This window comes from Monodelphis domestica, chromosome 7 (genome assembly GCF_027887165.1).
Source record: "Monodelphis domestica isolate mMonDom1 chromosome 7, mMonDom1.pri, whole genome shotgun sequence".
Lineage (NCBI taxonomy): Eukaryota > Metazoa > Chordata > Mammalia > Didelphimorphia > Didelphidae > Monodelphis > Monodelphis domestica.
The window spans coordinates 149,248,778-149,273,174 of record NC_077233.1 but is presented as its reverse complement, the minus strand read 5'-3'; the positions used below and the strand labels follow the sequence as shown (position 1 = coordinate 149,273,174).

Sequence of the window (24,397 nt, the reverse complement as noted above, 5' to 3'; positions counted from 1 at the left end):
AATTAAGCACCAGCTAAGTCCCAGTCTGTGAGACAGAAACAGGAACTGCTCATGCTAGTATCCTCTAGCTCCACAGAGCTCCAGGGGATGTTATGGGAAAGAGATCGACTGGCATCCTTCACTGGGCCTAGCCAGAACCTCGCACGAGAGTTCCCTAGCCTCTGGAAGCAGTTAGCCATTGGTGAGAAGAGAGCAAGTTAGATCCTCCCAGAGTGCCTCTGGGCAGAGGCAGACACAGCTAGCACTAGTCCATCCCTGGCTTGAAAGGAAACTGGTGCCAGACAGGACATGGAGGAAATTGAAGAGCCAGGGCCATGGCCATGCTAGATTGGACCTGTGTGGCTTTGGGCTCTGTCTTAACAGTGAGGTGACGGTGCTTTGGACAGAGTGACACGAATTCAAATATGGCCTCACTTTAGCTGTGTGGTCTTGGGAGGGAGACTATTAACCTCGAAGCTGCATCCATTGTAAAAAGGAGGCTCATGACATTCCCTCAGAATTGTTTCAAGGATCCAGTGAAATAACGTTTGTGAAATTCACAGGATCATACCTGGCACACAGCCGGTGCTTCATAAATGCTTGTTCCTCTCCCTTCTCAGAGATGTGAGCATTTATCTTCTGCCCCTTTAGATTCAGAGCCCTGGAAAGAGCATTGACTAGAGGCTGCTAGTCTTTATCAGATGTCCCCTCTTTTGTGGCTGCTTTAGCTCTCGAATCTGCCCCAGACTACTTTCCCATCAGTTTCTGAGCCCCCAACTTCCCCTCCCCATCCTAGACCTCTCTCCTCTTAGTGTCCCTGAAAGAGGCCAAAGACAGAAAAGAAGCATGGGGCTTCCGTGCACCTTGACTCTTACAATCACAGGACATAAAGCTAAAAGGGACCTTAGAAATCATTTAGTCCAACCTTCTCATTTACAGAAGAGTAAACTGAGGCCCAGGGAGGAAGAGTGACATGCCCTCTGACTCCACAGAAGCCAGAACTTAGCACTGGGCACACCCAGGCAGCAAAATCTTCTCTCCCCACCCCAAATTTCCTCCTTGCCTTAGCTCTCTCCCATATACAGCATGGGACTAGCTCCAGGGACTGATGTCTGATTTTATTTCATTTATTTCTTTTTATTACAAAAGGCCTTCATGTTATCATCTGTCTTACAAAAACCAAAGTCCTTGCCTCTGGGTTTAAAAAGTGCTTTCCCAGAAGAAATGGGAAAGAATATGATATAAATATTTTTTCAAAAAAAAGTGTTCTTAATCTTCTTTCCAGTTTCTTTTGTTCCTTCACTTCCTCGAGGCTGAGGTTGGAGAGTCAGCACCCTTGGGGGGGGGGGTAATCCTCCCCACCTGCACCCTACTCCCCTCCTGCAGAGTTTCCTTCACTTTTTGTAACCTCTTCTCTCCCCAAGATCCCTCAGGGAAGGGAGTGGGTAGGAGTTGCCCCCTGAGAAGCTCACGCCTGTGTTACCAGCACACAGGGCCCCGCCCCCCTCCATGGGCTCTCCCTACCCTGGGGGGCCTCCAGACATGGGAGCGAGCAGAGGGTCGTGAGGCTGTGTGGCTCCAGGAGATTGCACGCTGTTGGGGAAGGGAGGTGAGATCCTAGAATCTTAAGAGTTGGAAGCAATCTTGAAGATCATCAAGTCCAACCCCCTCATTTTACAGATGAGGAAACTGAGGCCCAGAGAGAGTGACTTTCTAGAGTCACAGTGAGTGGCAGGGCCAGGACTAACACCCAGGAGCTCCCGGGCCCTTCTCTCTACCTACGGTCGCTTGCCACACTGCCCTTAGAACCTTCATGGTGGGGAGAATGAAACCAAACCGAATGGTTCCGCGAGGCCTCGGGAGGACTCAGAAGTAGGAGGGCTTGGGAGCCGGGGCTCTGTTGTTGTTCCCAGCAGCGTAGTGCATGAGTGGCACTTCACACTCAGAGCCGCCCGATGGTGCCCCAACACCTTCCGGCAGCTTGGGGCCTGTGTCCTCCAGTGGGGCCTTCACCCCCCCCAGTTCCATCGGCCCGGTCTCTGCCCCCAGCTGCCCTCGCCCTTTGTCCCGGGCGCCCCTTCGGCGTAGGCAGTACATGGCTCCCGCCGCAGCCAGCACCCCTAGGAGGAGGGCAGCCAGCGCGGGCACTATCATGAGCGGTAGGTTGCCCTCCTTGGTCTGTGTGACAGGGGCATGGTTGTAGCGAACCGAGGGGGCGGTGCGGGCCTCTCCACAGGCCTCCTCGGCGTCGGGGCCCCGAGCCCCTCCAAGGGGCCCAATGCAGATGGAGTAGGTGGCGTTGGGCCGAAGTTGTGTGACGGTGTAATCGGACAGCGTGGCGGGGAGGCTGAGGGTCACCGGCCTCTTGTCGGGGCCCGAGAGGTTTCGGTAGGTCAGGCGAATGCCCTTGAGCTGGGCCTTGGTCTGAGTGTAATTCTTGAGCTTCACCCTCAAGGAGGTGGCGCTCACTTGCTCGATACTGAGCCGCGACACCCGAGCGGGCAGCCTGGTGGGTGGCGGTGGCAGGGTGGGCCGCTTGGCCTTCACCTCACAATGCAGACCCAAGAAACCCTCCGGGCACAAGCACTCGAGGCGATGCCAGGCGCCCAGCCGACAGGTGCCGCCGTTGAGACAGGTGTAGGCGAGGCAGTCCTTGAGCTGTGGGCCGGTGCTGCCGGTGGGGGCCGTGGCAGAGAGCGGGCCGGGGCCCTCTCCGCTGGAGGGGGCCGTGGTGGGCGCCTGGGTGCTGGGCTCTGCCGGGGAGAGGCTGGTGAGTGGCAGAGTCGGCCAGGGAGTGGAGGGCCGGGCCGTGGTGGCGGTGGTCGTGGTGGCGGGGCAGCCAAAGTCTGCGTAGTCGAGGTGCTGGAGGAGCTTCCCCGCGTTCTTGGGTGGGAAATGGCACCTGGTCTCGTCGGAGCTCCATAGCATCACCCGGCTCTCTCGGGCCCACTGCCCAAACCAGCTCAGCTGGCACACACAGTTGAAGGGATTTCGGGCGGCTGTGACCTCTCGGAGCCGGGGAAACCGGCTGAAGAAGTCCCGAGGGAGGCCCTGCAGGCTCAGGTTGCTGAGGTCAAGCACCTGCAGGTTGGCCAGGCCCTGGAGGTCTTCGGGCAGCAGCTGGGTGATACGAGCATTCCCGGCGAGGTTGAGGCGGGTGAGGCCTCGGAGGCCCCGAAGCACATCGGGGGCCCCTTCCAGCTGGTTCTCGGAGATATCGAGCTCGTGCAGGTTCCTCAGGCCCAAGAACAGTTGTTCATCTAGCTGACGCAGCCCCAGCCCGGCCAGCTTTAACGATTCTATGTTGCTCATCCCAAAGGTGCCTGCCTCCAGGGCCGGGATACGGTTGTGACTGAGATCCAGCAGTAGCAGGCGAGGCAGGTGCAACGGGGGCAGCGCCTGAAGCTGGTTGTCTTCCAGCTTCAGCTCTAGAAGGCTCTCGAGAGTGTCGAAGGCGTCCACCTGGATGTGGTGGATGCGGTTGTGGGACAGGTAGAGGCGCTCAAGCAGGCGAAGGCCCCGGAACGTCTCGTTGGTGATCTCCTGCAGCTGATTGGAAGACAGGTCCAAGTTGCTGAGGTTGGCTAGAGGCTGAAAGACTCCCCCGTGGAGGGTAGTGATTTGGTTCTGCGATAGGTCAAGGAGCTGCAGGGCAGGGAGGCCCACAAAGCTTCCCGAGTCCAGGGTGGTGATACCATTCTCAAAGACATACAGGTCAGCTGTGTCTGGGGGCACATCGCTAGGGACCGTAGTGCCCTTGCGGGCTATGCAAAAGACAGTCTGTGGCTGGTTGCATTGGCAGCCTGCTGGGCATCCTTGCACCTGTGGCTCTTGGCAGAGCAATCCCAGCAGCAGTGGCAGCAGTATCTTCATGAACCTGGCAGTCATGGTTTGGCCCTAGAAGAGGGAGAGAGAAAGAAGAGGGAGGGAGAGAGAGAACAAGAACTTGTGAGATTTTTAAACCCATAAGCTAAAAGGAAATTCTAGGGATGATTCCCATCCTTTGGGGCAAGCTTCACACATCCTGCTCCATCCTAGACAGTAGAGATCCGTTCTGAGGGCCATCCTCAGCCAACCATTCTGGCCAGTCCTCACTTTTTCCTGTTCTTTAACCTGAATCTTTCCATTGCTTATACGGCTAGTTTCCTGGAGCTAAGGTCTTGTAGAAGTAGCCACCAAGGCAAAGGGCTCCCAGTATACCTTTTGGCTTTATATATTTTTATTTTTTTACTAATTACATATAATAACAAATTTCCACCCAAGTTTTCCTAAGTTATAGGGTTGAATTTATTTCCTTCCCTTCCCTCTCTTGGTGCTGGCAGGCGATTTGATCTGCGTTATACATGTATTATCACCAGCATCCCTTTTGGGAACACCTCGTTTTGACCTCCCCTTGTGTCACTCACCCCCCACCCCAATTCTTACCTCCTCTGGCTTCTCACACACACACAACATAAGTTTAAACTCTCAGCCCAAGAAGAGTCATTCCACAAATGACCTCCTTATTCATTGTTATTGCAAAACTCCAGCAGAGAGAGGGCCTCTGTCTTTCAGGAGAGCCCCTTGTAATGCTGGGATTGTCTAGTCTGAATTGATGCACTCACTTACCCGTGTGAGTAGCAAGCTGAACTTGGGAGACAAGGGGAAGCCAGACGTGCTAGTAGGGGAAAAAATGTGACGGCCAGCAGCTGCCTATCCAATTTACTTCTTCTCTGCTCCCCTCCCTCCCCAAGAGCACGAGGAAAGACCGCAGCTGGGAAGACTTCACATGGAAACTATTGGGATTGGTGTTTTTCCACTTGTTAAGTCAGCAACCTGCCTGGGATGGAAGCTATTGAACCCACTAGTATGTGGCTGCCAGGCCTCTCACCTAGAGGCCGGCTAGTTTATGGGGGTGGGGTTGGGAGATGGAAAGCTGATTTTTCCCTCCTCCTACACTTTCTATCCAAATTTTTTCCCCTAGGTGGGGGTAACCACGTTGCTATTCAAAGAAGATGACAGGAAGAGAGTTCTAGCTGTCCGAATGTCCCTACTGGCCCCACTCTCCCTCTACCCCACCATGTCTTCCATTTCATTTCTGAGGGTAGAATTAGAAGCAGACCTGGCAGAGAGTTCTGGGAAAGGCCTCACCCATTTTGTTGGCTTTGGGTCTTTGGGCTTTGAGATCATGAAGATAGCTCCCTAGGCCTGGGGCAGCGACATGGGACCTGAACGCCTTTTGGCCTCTCCTGTATAAACACCACAAACTCCTGGCTGTCTCAGAGTACCTTGCAGAAGATCCCACCTGTGATGAGTGTTTTATCCCTCCTCAGGTTACACTGCATTTATTCCACTGTCAGTGTGTTATCCCACAGGGGACCATACATTCTGGAGGGCAGGAACAGTTGTGTTTTGGCCCTCATACGCAGTAAGCATTAAGTGTTTGTTGAGCTGAGAGTCGGCAGCACTTCAGGATCCTACCTTAAGCTCTGGACCTCCCTCCCTGACCCAGCAGCCTCATGTGATGTCTCAGTGAGAAACATCTCACATGGATGCAATCCTTGTTAGGTGCCCCTCTCTTGCAGCTGCAGCACAGTGGGATCCACAGGGCTGAGCTAGTGCCAAGCATGCTCCTTTCTCTGACCTCTTGAGAAACTGGGTCCAGAACTCCCGAGATGTGAGCCAAGGGTCAAAACCAGGCCCTGTGGCCCCATAGGGCAGCCTGAACAAAGGATGTCTCTTTAGGAGAGGCCCAGGGTCAACAGCCACACTTTTTGTGCTCTCCTCCTTCCAAAATGGTTACATAAATGTGAGGGCTGAGGTTGGTGTTGCCTTTTGGGTGTGCCAGGGACCTTGGGGATCTAGGGGAGAGCAGACGGAGCACTTTGTGAAGGGGAAGTCCTTGTGTCCACTGGCTGGGGCGCTCACTCCCACTCTGAGCTCTGAACACTCCCCTTTCTTCCTAGATCATAGACAAGAGCCCTTTGTCCCAAAGCCTTAGTTAGCCCTGCCCTGCTGACCAGAGGGTCTTAAAGATCCACCATATTGGGTGAAATAGCCCTGAATCCTGACTTTCTGTTCTGTGACCTGAACGAACGTCCAGAATAACACAGGAAACTGATGGGCAGTTTGGGGGGGACAGGTGAAAAGTAGGGAGCTGGGACACATTAGTGGAGCTATAGCCACAGGAACCAAGCAATGCCTTGACATACAGCTTGTCTTGGACTCTCTGAAATGTAGTCGGTTTACCAATACTGTCCTTGGACAGGTCAGACTGCCTAAGCCTATGAAAAAAAATAGCTCACCAGATCTTTTACTCCCTTGTTCTGGGTCACTCCAAACCCAAGTGACTCTAGAAACTCCTCCTTAAATCAGGAACAGCTGCCATGGATGCTCTTATCATCCATTAGCTCTTCTCTGCCACCATCCATGTCTGCCTGCTATCTGGAATCCTCCGTGGGTCTCTCACTACATGCTTCTGTGCTCTAAGAAGATAAATCAGAGAGCTAGGACTCCATGGTTCAGCCCTGAACTGTGATTCTCTGGCCCAATATACATCCTATCCTCTATGGTCTTAAGTCCTAGGAGCTTCTAAATCTTGTCTGTAATGTGCTTTCCACAGAGCTTCACCCTGGGAGCTGCATCACTGGGCTGTCCAGTGACCGTGAGCCTTCCCAACTCCCCTTCCCATTGTAGCCTCTCAAGGTTGATGGGGGCTTTGAGGAAATGGCCATTCTTGAGCAGAATGGACTTGGAGAAATAACAGGCTTAAAGAAGGGACAGCTTGGCCAAGATTTGGTTTACCATCTCTTCCAGCATTTGTTTTGCCATTTGAGAAGCCAAGGAAGTTGGTAAGCAAGTCCCTGGAGCTAACACCTCTGCTTCCAGTGCTGAGGCCCAAGCTTGGGGCAAAGGCAAGACCTCATTAATCTAAAGCTGAAGAGTGGCCTTCCTGCCCCTTATGCTGGCACAGCTGTCCTTCTTGGCCCTTCTCCCACTATGGACCCTTGCTTTTGTGACTATTGCCACATACCCAGCGATTTAGGTGCTGGCCACTTCTCCTGCTAGGGGGTCTTTTGTTGCTTCACCCCCATCCCCTCAGGCTCACCTGCAAGTCTTTACTCACCTAAAGCAAGCACCAGGGGCTTGGGCAGTGTGGCATGACATTGGTATGCTAACCTGCAAGTCAAAAGATGACTCATGCTGTAGCCTAGGCCCCAACTCTAGTGTGTCCTGAACAAGTCACTTCCTTTTGGATCAAAGATTCCTCATCCATAAAGAAGATTACATAATTTTAAGGCCATTTCTAAATCTAATATTCTGTGACTAGATGCCATGTGCCTCAGGGCTGGGCTATACTTGATTCTGGCTTCTTGCCCCCACTGCAGTCTCCTGGCAGCCGGTTGGGTCTGATGATCTATTCCCCCACCCCATCTCTTCTTCCTGGACTTGTCTCTAGTCCATCACTCCTCCCTTCGCCCCCAACTCTCTCCACTGAGTCAGAAGATGCCTGGGAGTGGCCTGGGCTCCAGATGTTAGCCGTGGTGGCCCCCGCCCTTGACTGCCTATCTCCTGCCCCTCGGATCCCCAGAGCCCCATCTGCCCTAGAACCATTCTGTGGGTATTACAGCCCCAGGCTCAAATATCTCTTCTTCTCAGTAGCCTACACCTGGTCTGTAGGGCTAAAGGGTAGGAAGTGAGTGCCTTTGTCTGGAGTGAGTTAGGGCCTCTCAGCGGGAAAACCAAGCAGTTGATGGTTTAGTTCAGTTCATCTGTCTTTTAGCCCCTTTAATAAGCAAAATAATTAAAGGGGGAGCTGGGGATTTGTCCAGAGTGGGCATCTGGCTGACAGGTAATAAGCTTTGGAATGTGTGCTTGGAGGTGGTGGGGAGGGAAGGGAGGAGGGCAAGGGACTGAGCCAAGGAACATCCTGAGCAGAAAGGAAAAACTGAAGTCAATTATTTCTCAAGAGGCTGTTTTCTCTTCTTTGGCTGGAACTCTCCCATCAGCCCCAAAGAGTAATGGTAATAACGGATATTTATGTAGCGCTTTATGGCATATAATGCACTTTCCATACATTATCTCATTTGGTCTTCATGAACCCTCTAAAGTAGACAAGGTAAATACTATTCTTCCCACTTTATTGATGAAGAAGCAGAGACTCAAAAAGCTGTGGTAACTTTTTTGAGGTTACCCAGCTGCTAAGTGTCAGAATCTCAAATTCCAACCTGAGTTTTCTGACTCCAAAGGCACTCTCCCAAAGTTCTGGAGAGGGATGAAGAGAGGAAGCTAGCAGGCCCTGGGGTTTTGAAAAGTGATTACAAGGTTGGAGTGTGCAAGACTGGAGTTGAAAGCCATCTGAAACTGGCCTAGCCCTAGCTGCGGAGGGGAAGCAGAATAGTAAGCCATCAGCTCAATCCCCCTGCTGGGTCCCCCAGGGCCTACTTTGGGTGGAGCAGCTTTGGTTGATTCCCCAACTTTCCAGCCCCCCACCCAGGGACTCCTGTTACTGCCTACCTGCTGCTAACTAATTACAATTGACATTTATATAGGTCTTTGCAGTGTAAAAGCTGCTTTACATAGAAAATTCATTTGATGCTTGAAACAGGGGGATTGTATTTCTCCCTTTTTATGGATGAAGAAACTGAGACTCAGTTTTTTGGATTTGTTAAAATTGACACAGCTAGGAAGTGACAGAGTTAAGGCTCAAACTGAAAATACTTCACTAAGACATGAAGTCTTAACTTCACTATCAAAAACAAACCAACCCCTCACCCACAAACACAGGCTCCCTCCTAAGTCCTGGCTGACCTTTTCAAAAACAAACAAACAAATCCTTAACTTCTGTCTTAGCATCAGTTCTAAGAAAAGCAATAAGGGACTAGCAGCAATGAGGATTAAGTGACTTGCCCAGGGTCACACAGCTAGGAAGTGTGTCTGAGGCCAGATTTAAGCTCAGATCTTCTCAACTTCAAGCCTGGCACTCTCTCCACTGTGCTACCATCTGCCCCTCCACTGACTTTTTTCATGAGGAATGTATTAGAGTTGTCCCCAGGAGATGAGGTCCTCGTTGATAGCAGGTGATAGAGAGATGGATGAAGAGGCTGTGTGGCTAAGGCATGGGGACAGAGAAAAGTCTGAAGGACTCAGAAGACCTGGGTTCTAGGCCCACCCTTGACACCATGTTTACTTGTTCCAGGCAGTTCAGTGCTCCCATTAAATATATTTTTGCCTCGATTCCTCTAGAGGAGTATCATACAGGGCAAATGAGAGGTGGCTACTTTAAAGCGCTGTAGAATTATCTGGTGTTACTGTTCTTTGTGTGGCTTTAGCAAATGGGGTCCCGTGTGTGCACACTCACACATTTGGGCTATAGGCAGTCCTTTTGCCCCTGGCTGGGTTCATAACTGCTCAGACAGAACTCAGGAGTCTGGTGCTTTGATATTGGATCCTCTAACCTGGGGCCAGCTTAGGGGGAGTTGGGGGGAATGACAGACTGGCTCTCTCCTCCAAGGAGGGGGAGGGGATAGGGAAGGCAGAGGCTTCTGTGAGGTTGCTGTGGGGACCCAACCAAGGACCTAGTCAGCTTGATTGTTACCCCTGCTCTCCTCCCCATCCCCCTGGCCCTGCTGTAAAGAGCTGGGTTTATCTTCTGGGGAAAACTGAACTCCCCAGAACTCAGTCGAGACTCAGAAAGCCCAGAGGAGGCAGAGTGTCGAGCTGAGTGTACAGGGCTCAGTAAAATGGCCCTAGGTCCAGAGCTGTGGGCCCCCAAGAATCTACAGGACACATGACCCACAGGGGTGGAGGGGTTAGGACTGTGTGAAGCCAGCTGCGTCAGGGATGGGTACGCTGAAGATGGCCCCGTTGCTCTAGATGACCCTTGTGCTGGGTGGATCCCCTCTCTAATGTGAGGCGGGAGGCCCTCCTCCAGGAGATGATTCAAGGGGGGTGCTGATGAGGGGGTGGAGTGGGGGTTGAGCCACTCTAACCTATGACCTCAGGGCCTTTGGGAGAGGATGAATAACACCAGGGAAGTGCCTCATCTTTTTTCTTGGGAACCTTCAGCTCGACCCAGAACCTCAGTACACCCTGTGTACATGAGAATGTACTATATTCACCCCCTGGGCTAGACACAGGCCCAAGGACTCTGGCACCCATGTCCCTGGCCTCTCGCTCACCCCAGCACATACACATACTAGATCCACCCTTTGCCTCCCATTCACCTCCTCCCTTAACCACACACCCCTGTAGTAGTGACATAGATCCCTGTAATTCATACTCTTCCTGTTCTACGTGCACCCGTCTTTCCTCATTTCCTCCTACCCACACCCTTTATACCACATACATGAAGCACCCCCCCATCTATACTACCCCCCCACACCTTCCCCTGCTTCTTCTGTACTGGGGTCAAGGAAGATAGAGAACAAGCCTTAAGGGACAAAAAAGCTGGGGATAAGAATGTAGACACTTTCTGTTCTGAGAAAACCCAATTCCTTCTGGAGAAGTAAGCCTATTGAGAGTCTAGAAAAGGCCTTTGAGCGGAACAATCTCCTCCCCATCCCCTGTTTCTATGGGCTGGCCTAGGGTAGGAGTCACTTGTCCTGCTCAGCTTGGTTGGGACAAATATCTTGGCTCAAGGTTGGCAGGGGGCTCTGTCCTGTTGAGCCTCTCCATCTCTCCCCCTCAGGGGACAGGCAGGGAGCCAGGACACCTGGGCTCAGGTTTTGCTGATATGTCTCTGTCCCACACCTCCTTCCAAGCCCCAGGATGGGGCACTCTGGCCCTAAAAGAGCTACAGTGTCCCTGGGTGGCCAAGAGTCTGGCTTAGCAAGCAAGTGTATGAATGACTGGGCTGGATCTCTCTGACCCCAAGACCCAGGGAAAATTTAGCTGGCTTTGAATCTTCCCAAAGTATCTGCTTGTACCCCTTGTACCCCACCTGGATTGACATCCAAACATGTGAATTCTGTCCCTCGAGATCTCGGAAAGTGCCTGAAGGCTAGAACTGTAGCTTTGATGGAAGTCCACAGAGAGCTCAAACCAAAGGGTCATCCTGCTGCCAGACACCATTACCCTCAGTTTCAAAGGGGGCTCTGACATTCCCTAAGGAGCAGGCTCAGTGGTCAGAGACAGTGCCCTGAGGGAGAAATACCAATGCTCAGTGTAGTCACTGCCACCCCACCTTCAGGGGTTTCTCCTGCCACATAGGGAAGAGACACCAGCCTTGCCCAGAAGTGCATACCCAGTAGTTAGGTGACTCGACAGCCACCAAACCTGTCAGCCCGGGGAAGGGAGCTGGGTGACTAAGGCTAATCATTATCCCCAGGAGGGCACCTGAGGGCAGGTTGCCCTAGGCTGGCTGACAGCCTGAATCTTGACATTTTGATCCCTTTGTTTGGGAGGTTACTGCAGGCCCCACTTAGAGATTTTGAGATTTCAGAGTCTAGTTCAGCTTGAGATGTGGTTGGAGATGGGAGGGAACAGAGGGCTGAGGTGAAAAAGCTACAAAGCAACAGATAATTCAAATAGCCTTTTTATTGGGTTCTGGAATGCACTGTCCGAGGTTGGCCTTGTTCTTGGCAGAAGAACGGCATTCCTTATTGTCCCCAGCTTTTCCTGTATGCCCTCCCCCTTCTTCAGCTAGAGTGAGAGGTGATGGGGAGTCACTGACATTCCCCAGCCCCAACCTAGTGGTTAAGCACCTTTTGGGAGGGTGAGGCTGGGTGGGGGTGGGTCTGCTCCCCCTCTGGCCTAGCCAGTCCAAGACCAGCAATTAACCCTGAGTTGGCACCCCAATCGGTCTGAGTCACAAAGGGTAGACAGATACTGTAGCTGGAAGGTGGTTGCAAAAAGCCACTTCTCTCTGGATCTTGGGTCCAAAGAAGCTTTGGGATTTGCTGGGTGGAGGGGCTCAAGCTTTAATTTGTCAGGGACCCAGCCAACTATGTCTGTTTGGAGTTTGGGATTCTTCTGGTCTTTCAGGTGTTTAAATCATGCCACTTCCCTTCCTATTACCCCCACATAGCCATGCATACTGTGATCTGTGCGCCCTATAGCTCATTTTATGTCTTTGTAGCAGGGAGAAATAAAGGAAGAGGGCGAACCCACAAGAGGAAACAGGGCTCCAGCTCACAGCCTTAGATCCCAGGCTCTCCTTTCTGACCCCCACGTCCAGCTATTCCCTAGCCCCTCTTTTTTTTTCAAGCTGCAAACATGGCTCATTCTGCTTCTATATCAGAGCAGAATTTACTTGGGGAGGAGGTCAGTAGCTATCCACTCTGTCCCCCCCTCTCCTTAGGAACTAGCCTCTTCTATTTAATGAAATCTCTAGGGAAGCCTGGAAGGAATGTCTCTAGCTTATTGCATTCCCTTGGGAACAGTCTACTTGGAGGTGCCCCCCCTTCCACCTGGGCCAACACCCCATGTTGACTCTTGATCCTCTCTGTTCCACTCCCCAGAGTTCCCCCTCCCAGACTGGGGTTCCTGTAGCCAGAGGAGCTGCCACGGGGCCTCTCGCCCACCCCAGGTGCCTGGAATGAGGAAAACTCCTTGGCCAGGCCTACTTAGAGGAAAAGCAATCCGGCTGTCTCAGGAATGTGGAAGCTGATAAAAGGAAGGAGGGCTGAGCTTTGGAGCTCCTCCCTCTGCCTTTTCCTCAAGCCTCCCCCAACATACTCCCCCTCCCCCAATGCACTCTTGGGCAGTCACGTGCACCCCAGACACAGGCCCACGCGCCTAAGCACACCCACTAGGCCACGCTCCCTCCTCTAGACACACGCACATAAACACAGCCGCCCCCTTTCTCCAGAAACTCATTCGAATTCCTATGTGATGAGGGGAGCGGGTTTTCTTGGCAGCGCCACCCCTTTAGCTCCCCAGCCCTGAGAGGCAGGAGTTATGTTCCCAGAGTGCAGAGTGAGGGGTTGCTGAGGGTAGCCCAGCAGGACTTAAGCTCCAGAGGATGTGAAGAGCACTTACAAGGGGCCACTGGTCAGAGAATGGCTATGGGGCTAAAACTACCAATTCCAGGGCTCAGGAAGAACCTCTTTCCCTAGGCATCCTTCCTTGCCCACATGGAGGTAGGGGGACTCTTTCCATCCTATCTCCTGGGACTTGGCTGCTGGGCTCAAAGAAAGGGGCACAGCCTCCCCACCCCACCCAGGCTGTACTCCTTCCCTTATAGCCATTCCTCTCAAATAACAAAGCCCTCTCTAAGAGTAAAATTATTGCTAGGCTCTTCAGATCCCTACTCCCTGGGCCAGGGAAATTTCTCTAAGGAGCCTAAGTAGATGAATACAGTCAAGAACCTAGGGATGAAGCCGCTAGGGGATTCAGTGGATAGGGCACCAGGTCAGAAGTCTGGCAGACCTGGGTTCAGATATGACCACAGACACTTCCTAGCTGTTCGGCCAAGTCACTTAACCCCACTTGCCTATCCCTTTACTCTTCTGTCTTAGACTTGTTACTAGAATAGAAAGTAAAGATTTAAAAAAACAACCCCAAAACATAGGGATGAGAGTGAATAAGAACTATAATCACTTGGGGGTCATAATTAAGCTGCTGCATATTACCAATAATAACAAGATTGGTCTTAATTTAATGCAAAGAGAAGCAGTATTTAAGGCTATCAAAAGAAATAGAATAAGCTCCCTTGGAAGGGATGACAACCATATATTAAGGTTGTAGAGGGGTTTTTTCCTAAGATATGAGTGGGTCACCTCTCATTCTCAGCATTGAGACTCTCTTTCAAACCCCTCATTTTACAGAAGAGAAAATTGAGGCCCAGAGAGATTCAGGGACTTTCCCATTGTCCTACAGCTAATAAGCAGCAGAGGCTGGGATTTGAATTCAGGTCATCCAGAACTCTTTCCACAGCCACACACTGCTTCCCTTTGAGGAAGCTTAAGAGCTGGCTACTCTGGCAAGAAGGAAGTAAGCCGTGGCCCTCTTACAAGAACTGATACAAGGCTTGTCCTTCTAAGCCCTGGGGTCCTGGTGTGCCCTTGGCCCTAAGCCCCCTATGTACTTACTCCCTAGCTCAGGAATCTTGCTCCAGGTATCACCAGGGGTTACTACCACCTACTACCATTACACTTTTCTGACTTGGGCAAATTGCCTAAGCTCTTTAGGTCTCAGTTTCTTTGTCTGTAAAAAATGAGGACTAGATGATCTCATCCAGCTGGATTACATGAAGAAACCTCCAAGGTTTCTTTCAGTAATAAATCCTCTTATCCATCCTACACCTCCTCTTTCAGGAGTCACACGGCAAATATTAGAGGATTTTTCTTCCCCACCAGTATAATTATAAGCTCTGGCTCCCCCTCCAGGTCAGGGTTTCTTCTCTGCCACTTCAAGCTCCACAAGTACCTGGCCTTTTATCTTAGGCTGTACTCAGGTGATGGGCCAAAGACATCAGAGCCCAGCCAAATTACCCTGTCTGGCCAGTGCTTCAGCTCCCTAGCCCCATACATTCCAGGCCCCCATGCTCACAGCCTGGCACATACGTGCACCCACATCCCTCTTTCCTTCCCTCCCTCCCAGGCCCTCTGAGCCAGATAATACTCTGGAGGGAGTCCAGCCGGGCTGCTTATTAACAGAACCCTCTTCCTGCCTCTGACATTCTGTTTACAGAATCTCCAGGGTCTAACTCGACAAAAGGAGAAGAAAATAAACGAGCCAGGAGAATGGGGGCTGCTTCCCTGTCCCCAGCCAACCAGAACTTTTGCTACTATCTCTTATTCTCACCTCCCCCAGCCAGTACCTCAAAATATCTCAACTCTTAGCATAGCATTCCGTTTTGGCTAGAATTTCCTCTAGCACCACCACTTCTTTTAAAACCAGGGTACCTTCTTATTACTCCTTGTCTGTTGTAATTTTAGTCCTCCGTCAGGCACTGAGTGCTCAGGGAAGAGCACCTTTGTGTGTCTATTTTCTCTTACAAGGACTTCCTCCTTGCTCTCATCCCCTGTGCTCTCCTATTTGCTATTGGTTGGACACCCTCCTGAAGAAGGAGCCAGTACCTCATAGAACAGAGAATGTTAAAGCCAGAGAATACCTAAAAGATCAGAGTTCAACCCTTTAATTTTTACAGAAGAAAAAACCGTTTCCTAAGTGTAGAGTGACTCACCTAAGATCACCAAGCTAGTTGCTGATCTGAGAGTAGAACCAGAATTCCAAATTCTAGAAAAGTGTTTTCTCCAAGACACCATAAAATCGCCTTTCAGCATCAGGGTAGAGAGAGAGCTATGGAACTGTTTTCCATTGCCCTAATTCTGGACCCCAGGAAAGGCAACAAGAGCATTGGACACCTCACCCTATTGGAACTGCTGGACCCAGAGCCTCTGCTGCTGTAGGCTGTTGAATGACTCGCAAAGTTATAACCATTAATAATTGGAAAGAAAGGTACATAGTTCCTGGTTTGGGAATGCTACTTCCCTGTTGAAGCTGTTGAGGCCATTTAGTCGTGGCCAAGGCAATTGGATCTTATCAGGGTTTCAGGGGTGGCTCTGATGGGGACAAGTGATAAGGAGACCTGGCACTGGATCATTAAGTTTGAGACCTGGAATTATTATACTTCTCAGAGACCCCGGAGGCTCTGCCTTTTCAGAAGAGGAAGGGTGGGGGTGGAACACAGTTTCTCAGTGTCCTTGTCTGCTGGCCACTCCCCAGTACCAATCCAGGTTTACAAGTTCTAGACCATTTGGTGAGCCCCAAAGGAGGAGGAAGAGCTGCTAAAAGGAGTGTCTTAGCTAAGGTCAAGGCCATCCACAGATCCAGCCCCACACTGCTGAAATAGGGACCAGGATTGGGGACTGAAGGGGGGAATGGCCACTCTAGGGACCCCTCAACTTAAAGAGCTGAATAATAAAAGGCACTGCCCTCATTTCAGAAGTTGTTATGGACGGAGCCCCAAGAAAGAGGAGCAGCTCCCCTCCCTCCAACACACACCTGAATCACACACACAGGGAACCTAGACAGCAGGAGTAAAGGGAGACAGGCACTTCCTGGCCATCTAAGCGGACTTTAATTCATAAAACTGGTGGAAGTCTACAGGAACAGTTGGTGGGAGGTAGGTGGGGGTGTTTACTTTGTCTGCTTACGTGTGTGCTGTATATACACAGTACACACATGCACAGCCTTGGGACAGACAGGCGCTCTGGCCGGGTGAGGCGGTCAGTGACCTGTGGGGAGATATTAAGTTTCTAAAGCAATGAGGGAGTCTAGAAGACTATAGACTGAGTCTGGAGTCAGTGTGTGTGTATAAGTCCAGGTGTGCATAAAAATACAGTTTTGCATAACCCCTCTAAGTTTGTTGTGAGGTGATGGGGTGTCCAGGTGTGTGTGTGTGTGTGTGTGCGCGCGCGCGCGCGTGCCTGCGTGTGTAATTTATCCTGTTTGTGGATAAATCTCCAGTTTCTTGGAGTCTGCCCAGTCCGCGGGCTGTGTCAGCAAGATTTTCCACTCCCCTCCCCGGCCGCCCCAGGCTGACTCCGAAGCCGGGCGGGAGAGGAGCCCGACGCGGAGTCACCCGGGCAGCCCCCGGCTCCCTCTGCGGGGTTTGCACTCACCGGCGCAGGCGGCCGAAGGCAGGATCGGGGGCCTCTGCTGGCTGCGGCCGCTTCGGGACCCCGGGCCGGAGGATCGTTGGCAGGCGGGAGGCAGGCTGGCGGACGGCGCTTCAGTCCATCCCCGCCGCGGGCCAGGGAGCGGGGCTCCGGAGCTGAGCTGCTGGGGCCCCGGAGCCTTGTCTTCCGTCTCCCCGCCCCCCGGACTCGGGCTCAGTGGGTGCTGGAAGGGGCTGATTGCGGCCTTAAGAATGGAGAGGGCGGAGCCTTGGCGCTGATCAGGCTTCCCATTGGCTGAGGGAAAGGAGGGGGCGGGGAGAGAATTTCCTGCCCTTTCCATCCCCGTGGATTGACGAGCAGATTGAGGTACCTGAGGGGCGAGGGAGGGTGCGGGCAGACCTGACTGCCTTTTTTCCTTCTCGCGTTTCTCCGGCACCGACCGGCCTGCATGCCTGCCTAAGGCTAGAGCCAGAGGGAAGCAGGCATTTTTCTTTGCTCTGCTTGGACCAGGGAAAACTGGGGGAGAGGAGGCAGGACGCTAATGGTCGTAATCGTCCGCATTCAGAAAGGCATTCGACTTCTTCCCCTAAAATGCTTCCACATGTTTTGAGGTTTTACCCTCACTCTGGCTGGGTGAGGTAAATCGGGGCAAAACATTACGATTTTTTTGCCCCGCTACGATTTCCCTTGACTCTTAGCAAGGCAGTACCTCTCTCTGGGACTGTTTCCTTCATCTTTCAAAGGAGGGATTGAACTAGGGTATCCCCATGGCCCTATAGAGCTTTGTGATTCAAAGGGCTGATGATTGTTTTATAGATAGGGAAACTCTGCCCATTGCCAACGTGATTTGCACAATATTTAGTGGTAAAGTTGGAATTAGAAGCTGATGAGATGAGGGAAAGAATTCAGTCTGCCATATTCAAGGGGGTTCTTGGGGATCTTGCTGGAAGCCTCACTATAGGATGAAGCCAGTCCCTCCATTTATTAGAAGCCCCAAGGGGTTCAGATCTGTCCAGAAATTCCCCAGCCCCAAGGATTCCAGGAATATGTATCATTTCTGCCCCCTTCCTTTCTGTCTCCTCCCTGGAGCTTTGAATCACTAACTCCTAGCCCTGGGAAGTAGAGTTACTTTGGAAACCACCAAGGAAACTTAGATGTAAAACAGAACTGGGTTCTTTATAACCAGGAATTCCCCATACAAACACACCTTGAAAACAGACATCACTGGTAAGACCTCCTTCCCAGGAAGCTTACCCTTCGCCTTCCTCTGCAGATGTGTGGAAGGAGTTCTGCGCTTCCCCCCCCCCCCCCCTTACTTCCCCCAGAGGGACTGGAGTGCAGGTCAGCAAACACTCAGGAGATTTAAAAGGGCTTTTTTGTTGTTGTTTAAATTAATCCCAGATAGGCAGCCTGGAAATAATACAATGTGGTATAGTCCTAGGAGCCCTGGATTAAGAATCAAAGAGACTGTGTTTCAGCCCTAGTTCTGACTGCTGTGTGACACTGGGCAAGTCACTTTATTTTGGGGACCTTCATCTGTAAATGAAGAAGAATGAGGGCAATAACACTTGTACAACCTACCTCACAATGTTATTGTGAGAAAGATACTTTGTCAATGGTAAACTTGATATAAATTAAGTTAGTAGTAGAAGTAATAATCCTGGGGCCAAGATATTTAACATAACCTGTCAGACCTACTCACTGTAGGCTCTTATCACCTTACCTGTCCTCATGACTCTCCATAGACACTACTTATTCCTCCATTTTCACCCCAGGCCTTTAGTACTTCATTCCAGAGGGCCTGATCCAAGGTCCCTGTCTGCATAGTCCCTTCACTCCTACTAGCCCAGATTCATTCTTCTTCCAGCCTCTTGCTTTCACAAGTATGATGGGATTTCCATCGTGCCACCTATATCAGATGTACATACTTCTGGAATGGGGTGTATGGGTATTCAAGGAGGATTAGCACCTCTGGTATGAGAGTTGCTGAGCCCTTTTCAAAGCTGCTCATCCACCTTTGGTGTCCACCGTTCACTCAACTCTCACTTATAGCTCTGAGAAGCTATAGCATGCCCAGTGCCCTTACCCCAGTAAAACAGTCTCAGCAGATGGGCTAACCCGGGTTCAGGCTGAGCAGTGGGCCCCAAACTAGGTTGAGGAGAACTGATGGACCATAATCCCTTAGATGAAGTAGGGGGCTGTCTACCCTAAGCATGTGAAGACTTCCCCTGATAGAATGAGCACATGAGAAGAATTTGTTCTAAGGGCTACCAAAGCAGCTGAAGTAGATGCTGTGGAGCACTTAGATCTTGATCAGACATTGAAGACACCAGGATCATTTCCTGCATCCAGGGCAATTGCCAGCTGCCCTGACTTTTGTCTCGCCACTGGACTGCAGTGACTCTGGAAAAGAGAGTGAGGTTGATGACTTTGTGCAACTCTACCTCACTTAAATCCAGTTCAGGCACAAGTCAAGACATCACCTTGTGATTGTCATTGGCCCTCTTGGAAAACAAAAGGACGAATGACAGCCGCCAATGGAATTCATTCCTTGGCCAATCTTAGAGCAAGAGTCAGCTTGGTGTGTGGTATCAAGAGTCCTAGGCTTGGATTTAGTAGACCTGGCTTTGATTTTTGGCTCTGACACTTATTAACTCGACAACCTTGGGTAAATCTCTTTACTTTTCTTTCTGTAGTTGCCCAATATCCCATCAAGTTGTTGGGGAGGGGGGGAGGGAAGAACTTTGTAAACCACAAAGCAGCCTGTAAATGTGAGGTGTAATTATCAGGCAAAGTCTTCTGACAGAGCATCCCTGCACTGGACATAGCCTGAGCCCTCAAGTGGCATCTTAAAAATGTTGGCCTTAACTATGTGGGTGGGGGTAGAATTGAGAAGGGGAAGCTCATGAAACAGGAGAGAGGAGAAAGATAATAGTATTTAGAATTAAAAGGAGCCTTAAAATTCATTTAACCCAATGACCTCATTTTACAGATCAGGAAGCTGTCTCTATTCTTTACTTTCTTTCAAATGGGGGATTTGGATTAGGACCATTCCAACTTGAATGTTCTATGGGACCACTATGGAAATGGAGGGTTGGACATTTAGAGTGCAGTTAACAAAGCTGGGATTCGAACTTGGATCAAATGGGGAAGCAAGGTAGTTAGAATGTTGTACCTGAAGACAGGGAGACTGAATTCATCTTCCCAAGTTCATATGTGACCTCAGACACTTACTAGCTATTTGACCTTAGGTATGTCACTTAACTCTGTTTGCTCAGTTTTCTCATCTGTAAAATGGGCTGGAGAAGACAATAGCAAACCGCTCCAGTGATTTGTCAAGAAAATCCCAAATGGGATCAAGAAAAATTGGACACAATCAAAAACAACTAAATGATGGCTTTGATCTGTCTTCAAGTGCTCCTGCATCAGACTATCACTTGGGCTTTTTAGGGAGGGCAAGGCTGAATTGCCTATTTTACTCCCACCAACTTTCACCTTGATTTAAGCAGAGCAGGTACACAGCTTTGAATTATGAAAGAACTGTGTTTCAGCTGACTCTCCTTAGGCAGATGAGGCTTGGAAATTCACTGTTGCCCTGCCCTGCAAGTTGGGCTCTACGCTCTAGACCCTGGAATCTGGAGTTTGGGCTCTAAACTTTAGAATGCCTCCCTTTGCCAGGCTTGGAGGGGCAAGGCCTGATGCTACAACCTGTTTGCTCAACCCTTGAGGCAGATTCCATGGCCCCATTTCCAGGCCCATGCTGGGACCTGGGTGGGGAGATTTCCTTTTGGTGTAGCTGCCTGGGCACTCATGTCTGTGAGAGTGTGTGTGTACGTTGAGGGGGCATTGGACTGGCCTGACCAGTTGGAGGAAAAGGCCTTGCCCTTCACAGCTTCCTGCCCTCTTGCCCTCAGTGCCTTAGTCAGTGTGCTGGAACAGGTGCCAGACTGGTTGGCAGAGCTGGGGCCCTCCTCTTGTTGGCTGCTGGAATGTATGCCTCGGACCCTAGATTCCACAGGTTTAAGAGATGAAAGGGCTCACATTGTCCACGCCCAGCTGATTCAGAAGAGTTCTGGGTGGTAAGGAGCAGTCACGTGAGCCAGACTCTACCCTGCCTCCCTCTGATGCTTCCCCTGTCCATCCAACTGTCCCAAGGCTGTGCCCCCTCGCCAACCCCTGCTCGGCAAAGCTGATTTACTGAGCTCCTGTCTGCGTCCTCGGCATCCGTTAGAGATTGCCTCCATCCCCCTTTCGTCTCCTGTTGAAATGAGGCTTCTCCAGGCAGGGGCGCAGCTAGGTTGATGTGGAGTGTACCCATCTTTAGGGGTTGGGGGCATCAAGAAAGGCTGGAGGATGGCCTGTGCAAAGGCATAGAAGATGGTATGTCATGAATGAGGAATGGGAAGAGGACCCACTTGGCTAGACTGCATAGCCTACGGAGAAGAATGTGGTACAGGCTGTGCAAAACATTGTCGTGCCGTTTTCAGGTGAAAAATCTTAACGCAGCTTAAAGCTACACTAAACTTTGGGGACACCTTGGATAATAAGCTCATTAGAAATATCAGATTGGGGCTGGATGTTTCCGAAGGGCTTTAAATGCCAACAGAGAAGCTTGGATTTGATTCTAGAAGGAATGGGGAGCCGCTGAGGACTAGACTGTGTGCTTCTGGAATATCACTTTAGCAGCTGTGGGGACGATGGATTGGAGAGGGGCCCCTCTCTACTCTTTTAAGTGTGGCCTTCCCTGTTGGAAGGAAAAATAAAGGTAGAGCAGGATTCGGGGACCCTGACGTCCTATGTTCTCTTTGCTGCCTGCTCCAAAGGTATTGGGCACATGGGGGGGGGAGACTGAGGACAAGAGGCCAGAGCCCTGTTCCTGGGGCCTGACGGAGGCCCCGGCTACAGTGGACGGCTCCCACTTCAGCAAGAGCACAGCAAGAAGCAGCCGAGGCTCCTCCGAGTAAGCGGGATCCTCTGTATTGATTCTCAGGTGATAGTGGGGGCAGCGTCCTAGCCCGGAATGGGCCACAGTCAGGGCACGACCGCCAGGCTCATGACTTGGATGTTTGCATTTGGGCCTTGGGGATTGCTGAAAGAGGAAGTACACACCGGGACAGTTGGCTGCCTCTGGACCAAGTTCTGCGACCTCAGCCTGGTTCCTCCTCTGATCCCCGGACTACCAGGAATCCACAACCCAGCTCTCTCCTGGCTTCTGCAGGACAAAACCTCCCATGGGGCAGGTCCATGAAGCTCCAGCTATTTGGCCAGGGGAGGAGGGGGAGGGTGCAGGGGAGCTGCAGGACTTCACCCTCTTAGGAGAGGAACCAGGAACACCAGCAGTTTCTGTATGTAGGTGGTCAATGTGTGGAGGCTGCATTCGTCCTTGTAACTAACCGGGCCCATGCATGATCTCCCTGTGATGGTGTCAGTGCCTCTGTGTCGAGGTGGTCATCCGTGTGTGAGGCTGGGTTCGAGCTCCTCGGGCTACACAGTCAGGAGGCATGCCCATAGAACTTTGATCTTTGAACACTCAGTATTGAGGGAAAGGCTCCCCTCTGCACCCCCACCCCCACGGGCCCAGAGCTGTCATTTAACTCCTTTCTCGCCTCCATGGTCAGTAATTTAGGACAGGAAATGAAGAGGAGCCAGCTTGAGCACAAACATTGACAGGGCAGATTGTAATTACAGGGCCCCGATTACTCACGATGAGCATGCCAGATGAACTCAGGGAGGCTTCCAGAGAGATTGAGGCCAGGCCCCACCCAGGTCCTTGGCCCACTCTCCAGCTCTGCTTCACCCCACCCTCCCACGGGCTGGCTGGCTGAGCTTGCTTTGCCAGGGAGCGTGGGTGTTCCTGGGGGGAAGGCGAGTTGGGCCAGAGGCTGAGGCCAGCTGGGGAATAGGACAGGGAAGACTGGTCAGCAGCAGCAGCAGCAGCCTACAGGCAGGAGACAGATGGAGCCTCCTGGGGAGTGGGGCAAAGGAAGGGGGCAGAGGACCTCCCCACTCTGCTTTCACACATCCAGATGCCCAGAGGCTTAGTATTTGTAGGCTCCTGCCTTTGGGTGATTTTTTTTTAAACCTTTACCTTCTGTCTTTGAATTGATACTGAGTCATAAAACCACTCTTGGGTCTGTATCCCAAACAGATAATTTAAAAAAGGAGGGGAAGGGCCTACTCGTGCAAAAATATTTCTAGCATCTCTCTTTGTGGTGGCCAAGAATTGGGTATTGAGGAGATGTCCATCCATTGGAGAATGGCTGGACAAATTGTGTGATGGAAAACTACTGTGCTATAAGAAAAGATAAGCAAGTTGATTTCAGAAAAAGCTGGAAAGATCTGCAGGAACTGATAAAGGGTGAAATAAGCAGAACGGGGAGAACATTATACACAGTAATAGCAATATTGTACAATGATCAACTGAGAAAAGTTGGCTCCTCTCCACATTTCAATGATCTGGGACAGTCCTGAAAGCCTTATGACAGGAATGCTATCCACCTCCAAAGAAAGAACCATTAGAGTCATCTTTCACATTTATGGTTTTATTTTAGGGTTTTGGTTATGTGTGAATGTGTTCTTATGACAGTGACCAATATGGAAGTATGTTTTGGATGACAATAAAAATATATTTTTTAAAAAGAACCAATACTACCTCTGACAAAGGTTTAATTACCCAAATTTACAAAGGGCTAAATCAATTGTACAAAAAATCAAGCCATTCTCCAACTGATAAATGGGCAAGGGACATGGACAGGCAGTTTTCAGCTAAAGAAATCAAAACTTTTAATAAGCACATGAAAAAGTGTTCTAAATCTCTTATAATCAGAGAGATGCAAATCAAAACAACTCTGAGGTATCACCTCACACCTAGCAGATTGGCTAACATGACAGCAAAGGAAAGTAATGAATGCTGGAGGGGATGTGGCAAAGTAGGGACACTAATTCATTGCTGGTGGAGTTGTGAACTGATCCAGCCATTCTGGAGGGCAATTTGGAACTATGCCGAAAGGGCGATAAAAGACTGTCTGCCTTTTGATCCAGCCATAGCACTGCTGGGTCTGTACCCCAAAGAGTAGTAGTAGTAGTAGTAGTAGTAGTCTCTCCGTAACCGAGGATGACGATTGTCTTTGTGTGTTTTTGTGCACAAAGACACCTGTGCATGAAGATTTAAGTGGAAAAGTCAGTGCACAGAGACAGTCCCACTCTCTCGGCGTTGGAAGCCTGGGTCCAGTGGCACGAAAAATCGTTACACCTGGAGACTTCCTCAGCTGCATTGGATGGCCCTGTTGTCCTTTGTGCTCCAACATGCCCTAAGCACTCCACAGTGCTTTGCTGCGTCGCCATCTCAGCCGTTGAACCTTCTTACTGGTTTCTTCCGTCTATTCAGCCGAAGCAGTCTTCACATGCTGAGCAAAGCCGTAGTTCACCAGGGGTCGACGACGACCCGATGGCTACCCTCACAAGGTTTAGCTGGCCTGTCGAAGCCGTTGCCCGGAGTGTGGCCGCTGCTGCATGCTAGCAGCTACTGGGAGCCGCAAGTGAGAGCTGGGTGTCAGGTGAAGGTCAGAGGCTGGAGAGCTGCCCTAGGAGGGCACAACAAGCCTTCCATACCAGAGATACTACCCCTCCCTGAGCACCCCATACACCCCACCCCAAAGAGACAATAAGGAACAAGAATATTCATAGCTGCGCTCTTTGTGGTGGCAAAAAATTGGAAAATGAGGGGATGCCCTTCAATTGGGGAATGGCTGAACAAACTGTGGTATATGTTGGTGATGGAATACTATTGTGCAAAAAGGAACAATAAAGTGGAGGAATTCCATGGAGACTGGAACAACCTCCAGGAAGTGATGCAGAGTGAGAGGAGCAGA

The 24,397-nt window shown here is 50.9% G+C and overlaps 2 protein-coding genes across 4 annotated transcripts in view; one reads left to right on the top strand and one right to left on the bottom strand.

Moving 5' to 3' along the window:
* The window catches only part of CORO7 (coronin 7), a 155,328-nt gene that overhangs the window by 83,558 nt on the left and 47,373 nt on the right, over window positions 1-24,397 (top strand). The window lies entirely within an intron of this gene.
* On the bottom strand, window positions 1,077-16,759 carry VASN (vasorin). The gene is made up of 2 exons (XM_007499067.3): window positions 16,530-16,759; window positions 1,077-3,876 (listed from the first exon to the last, which is right to left on the bottom strand). The coding sequence occupies exon 2, from the start codon at window positions 3,865-3,867 to the stop codon at window positions 1,846-1,848; it is 2,022 nt and encodes a 673-aa protein (XP_007499129.1). The 5' UTR covers window positions 3,868-3,876; window positions 16,530-16,759; the 3' UTR covers window positions 1,077-1,845.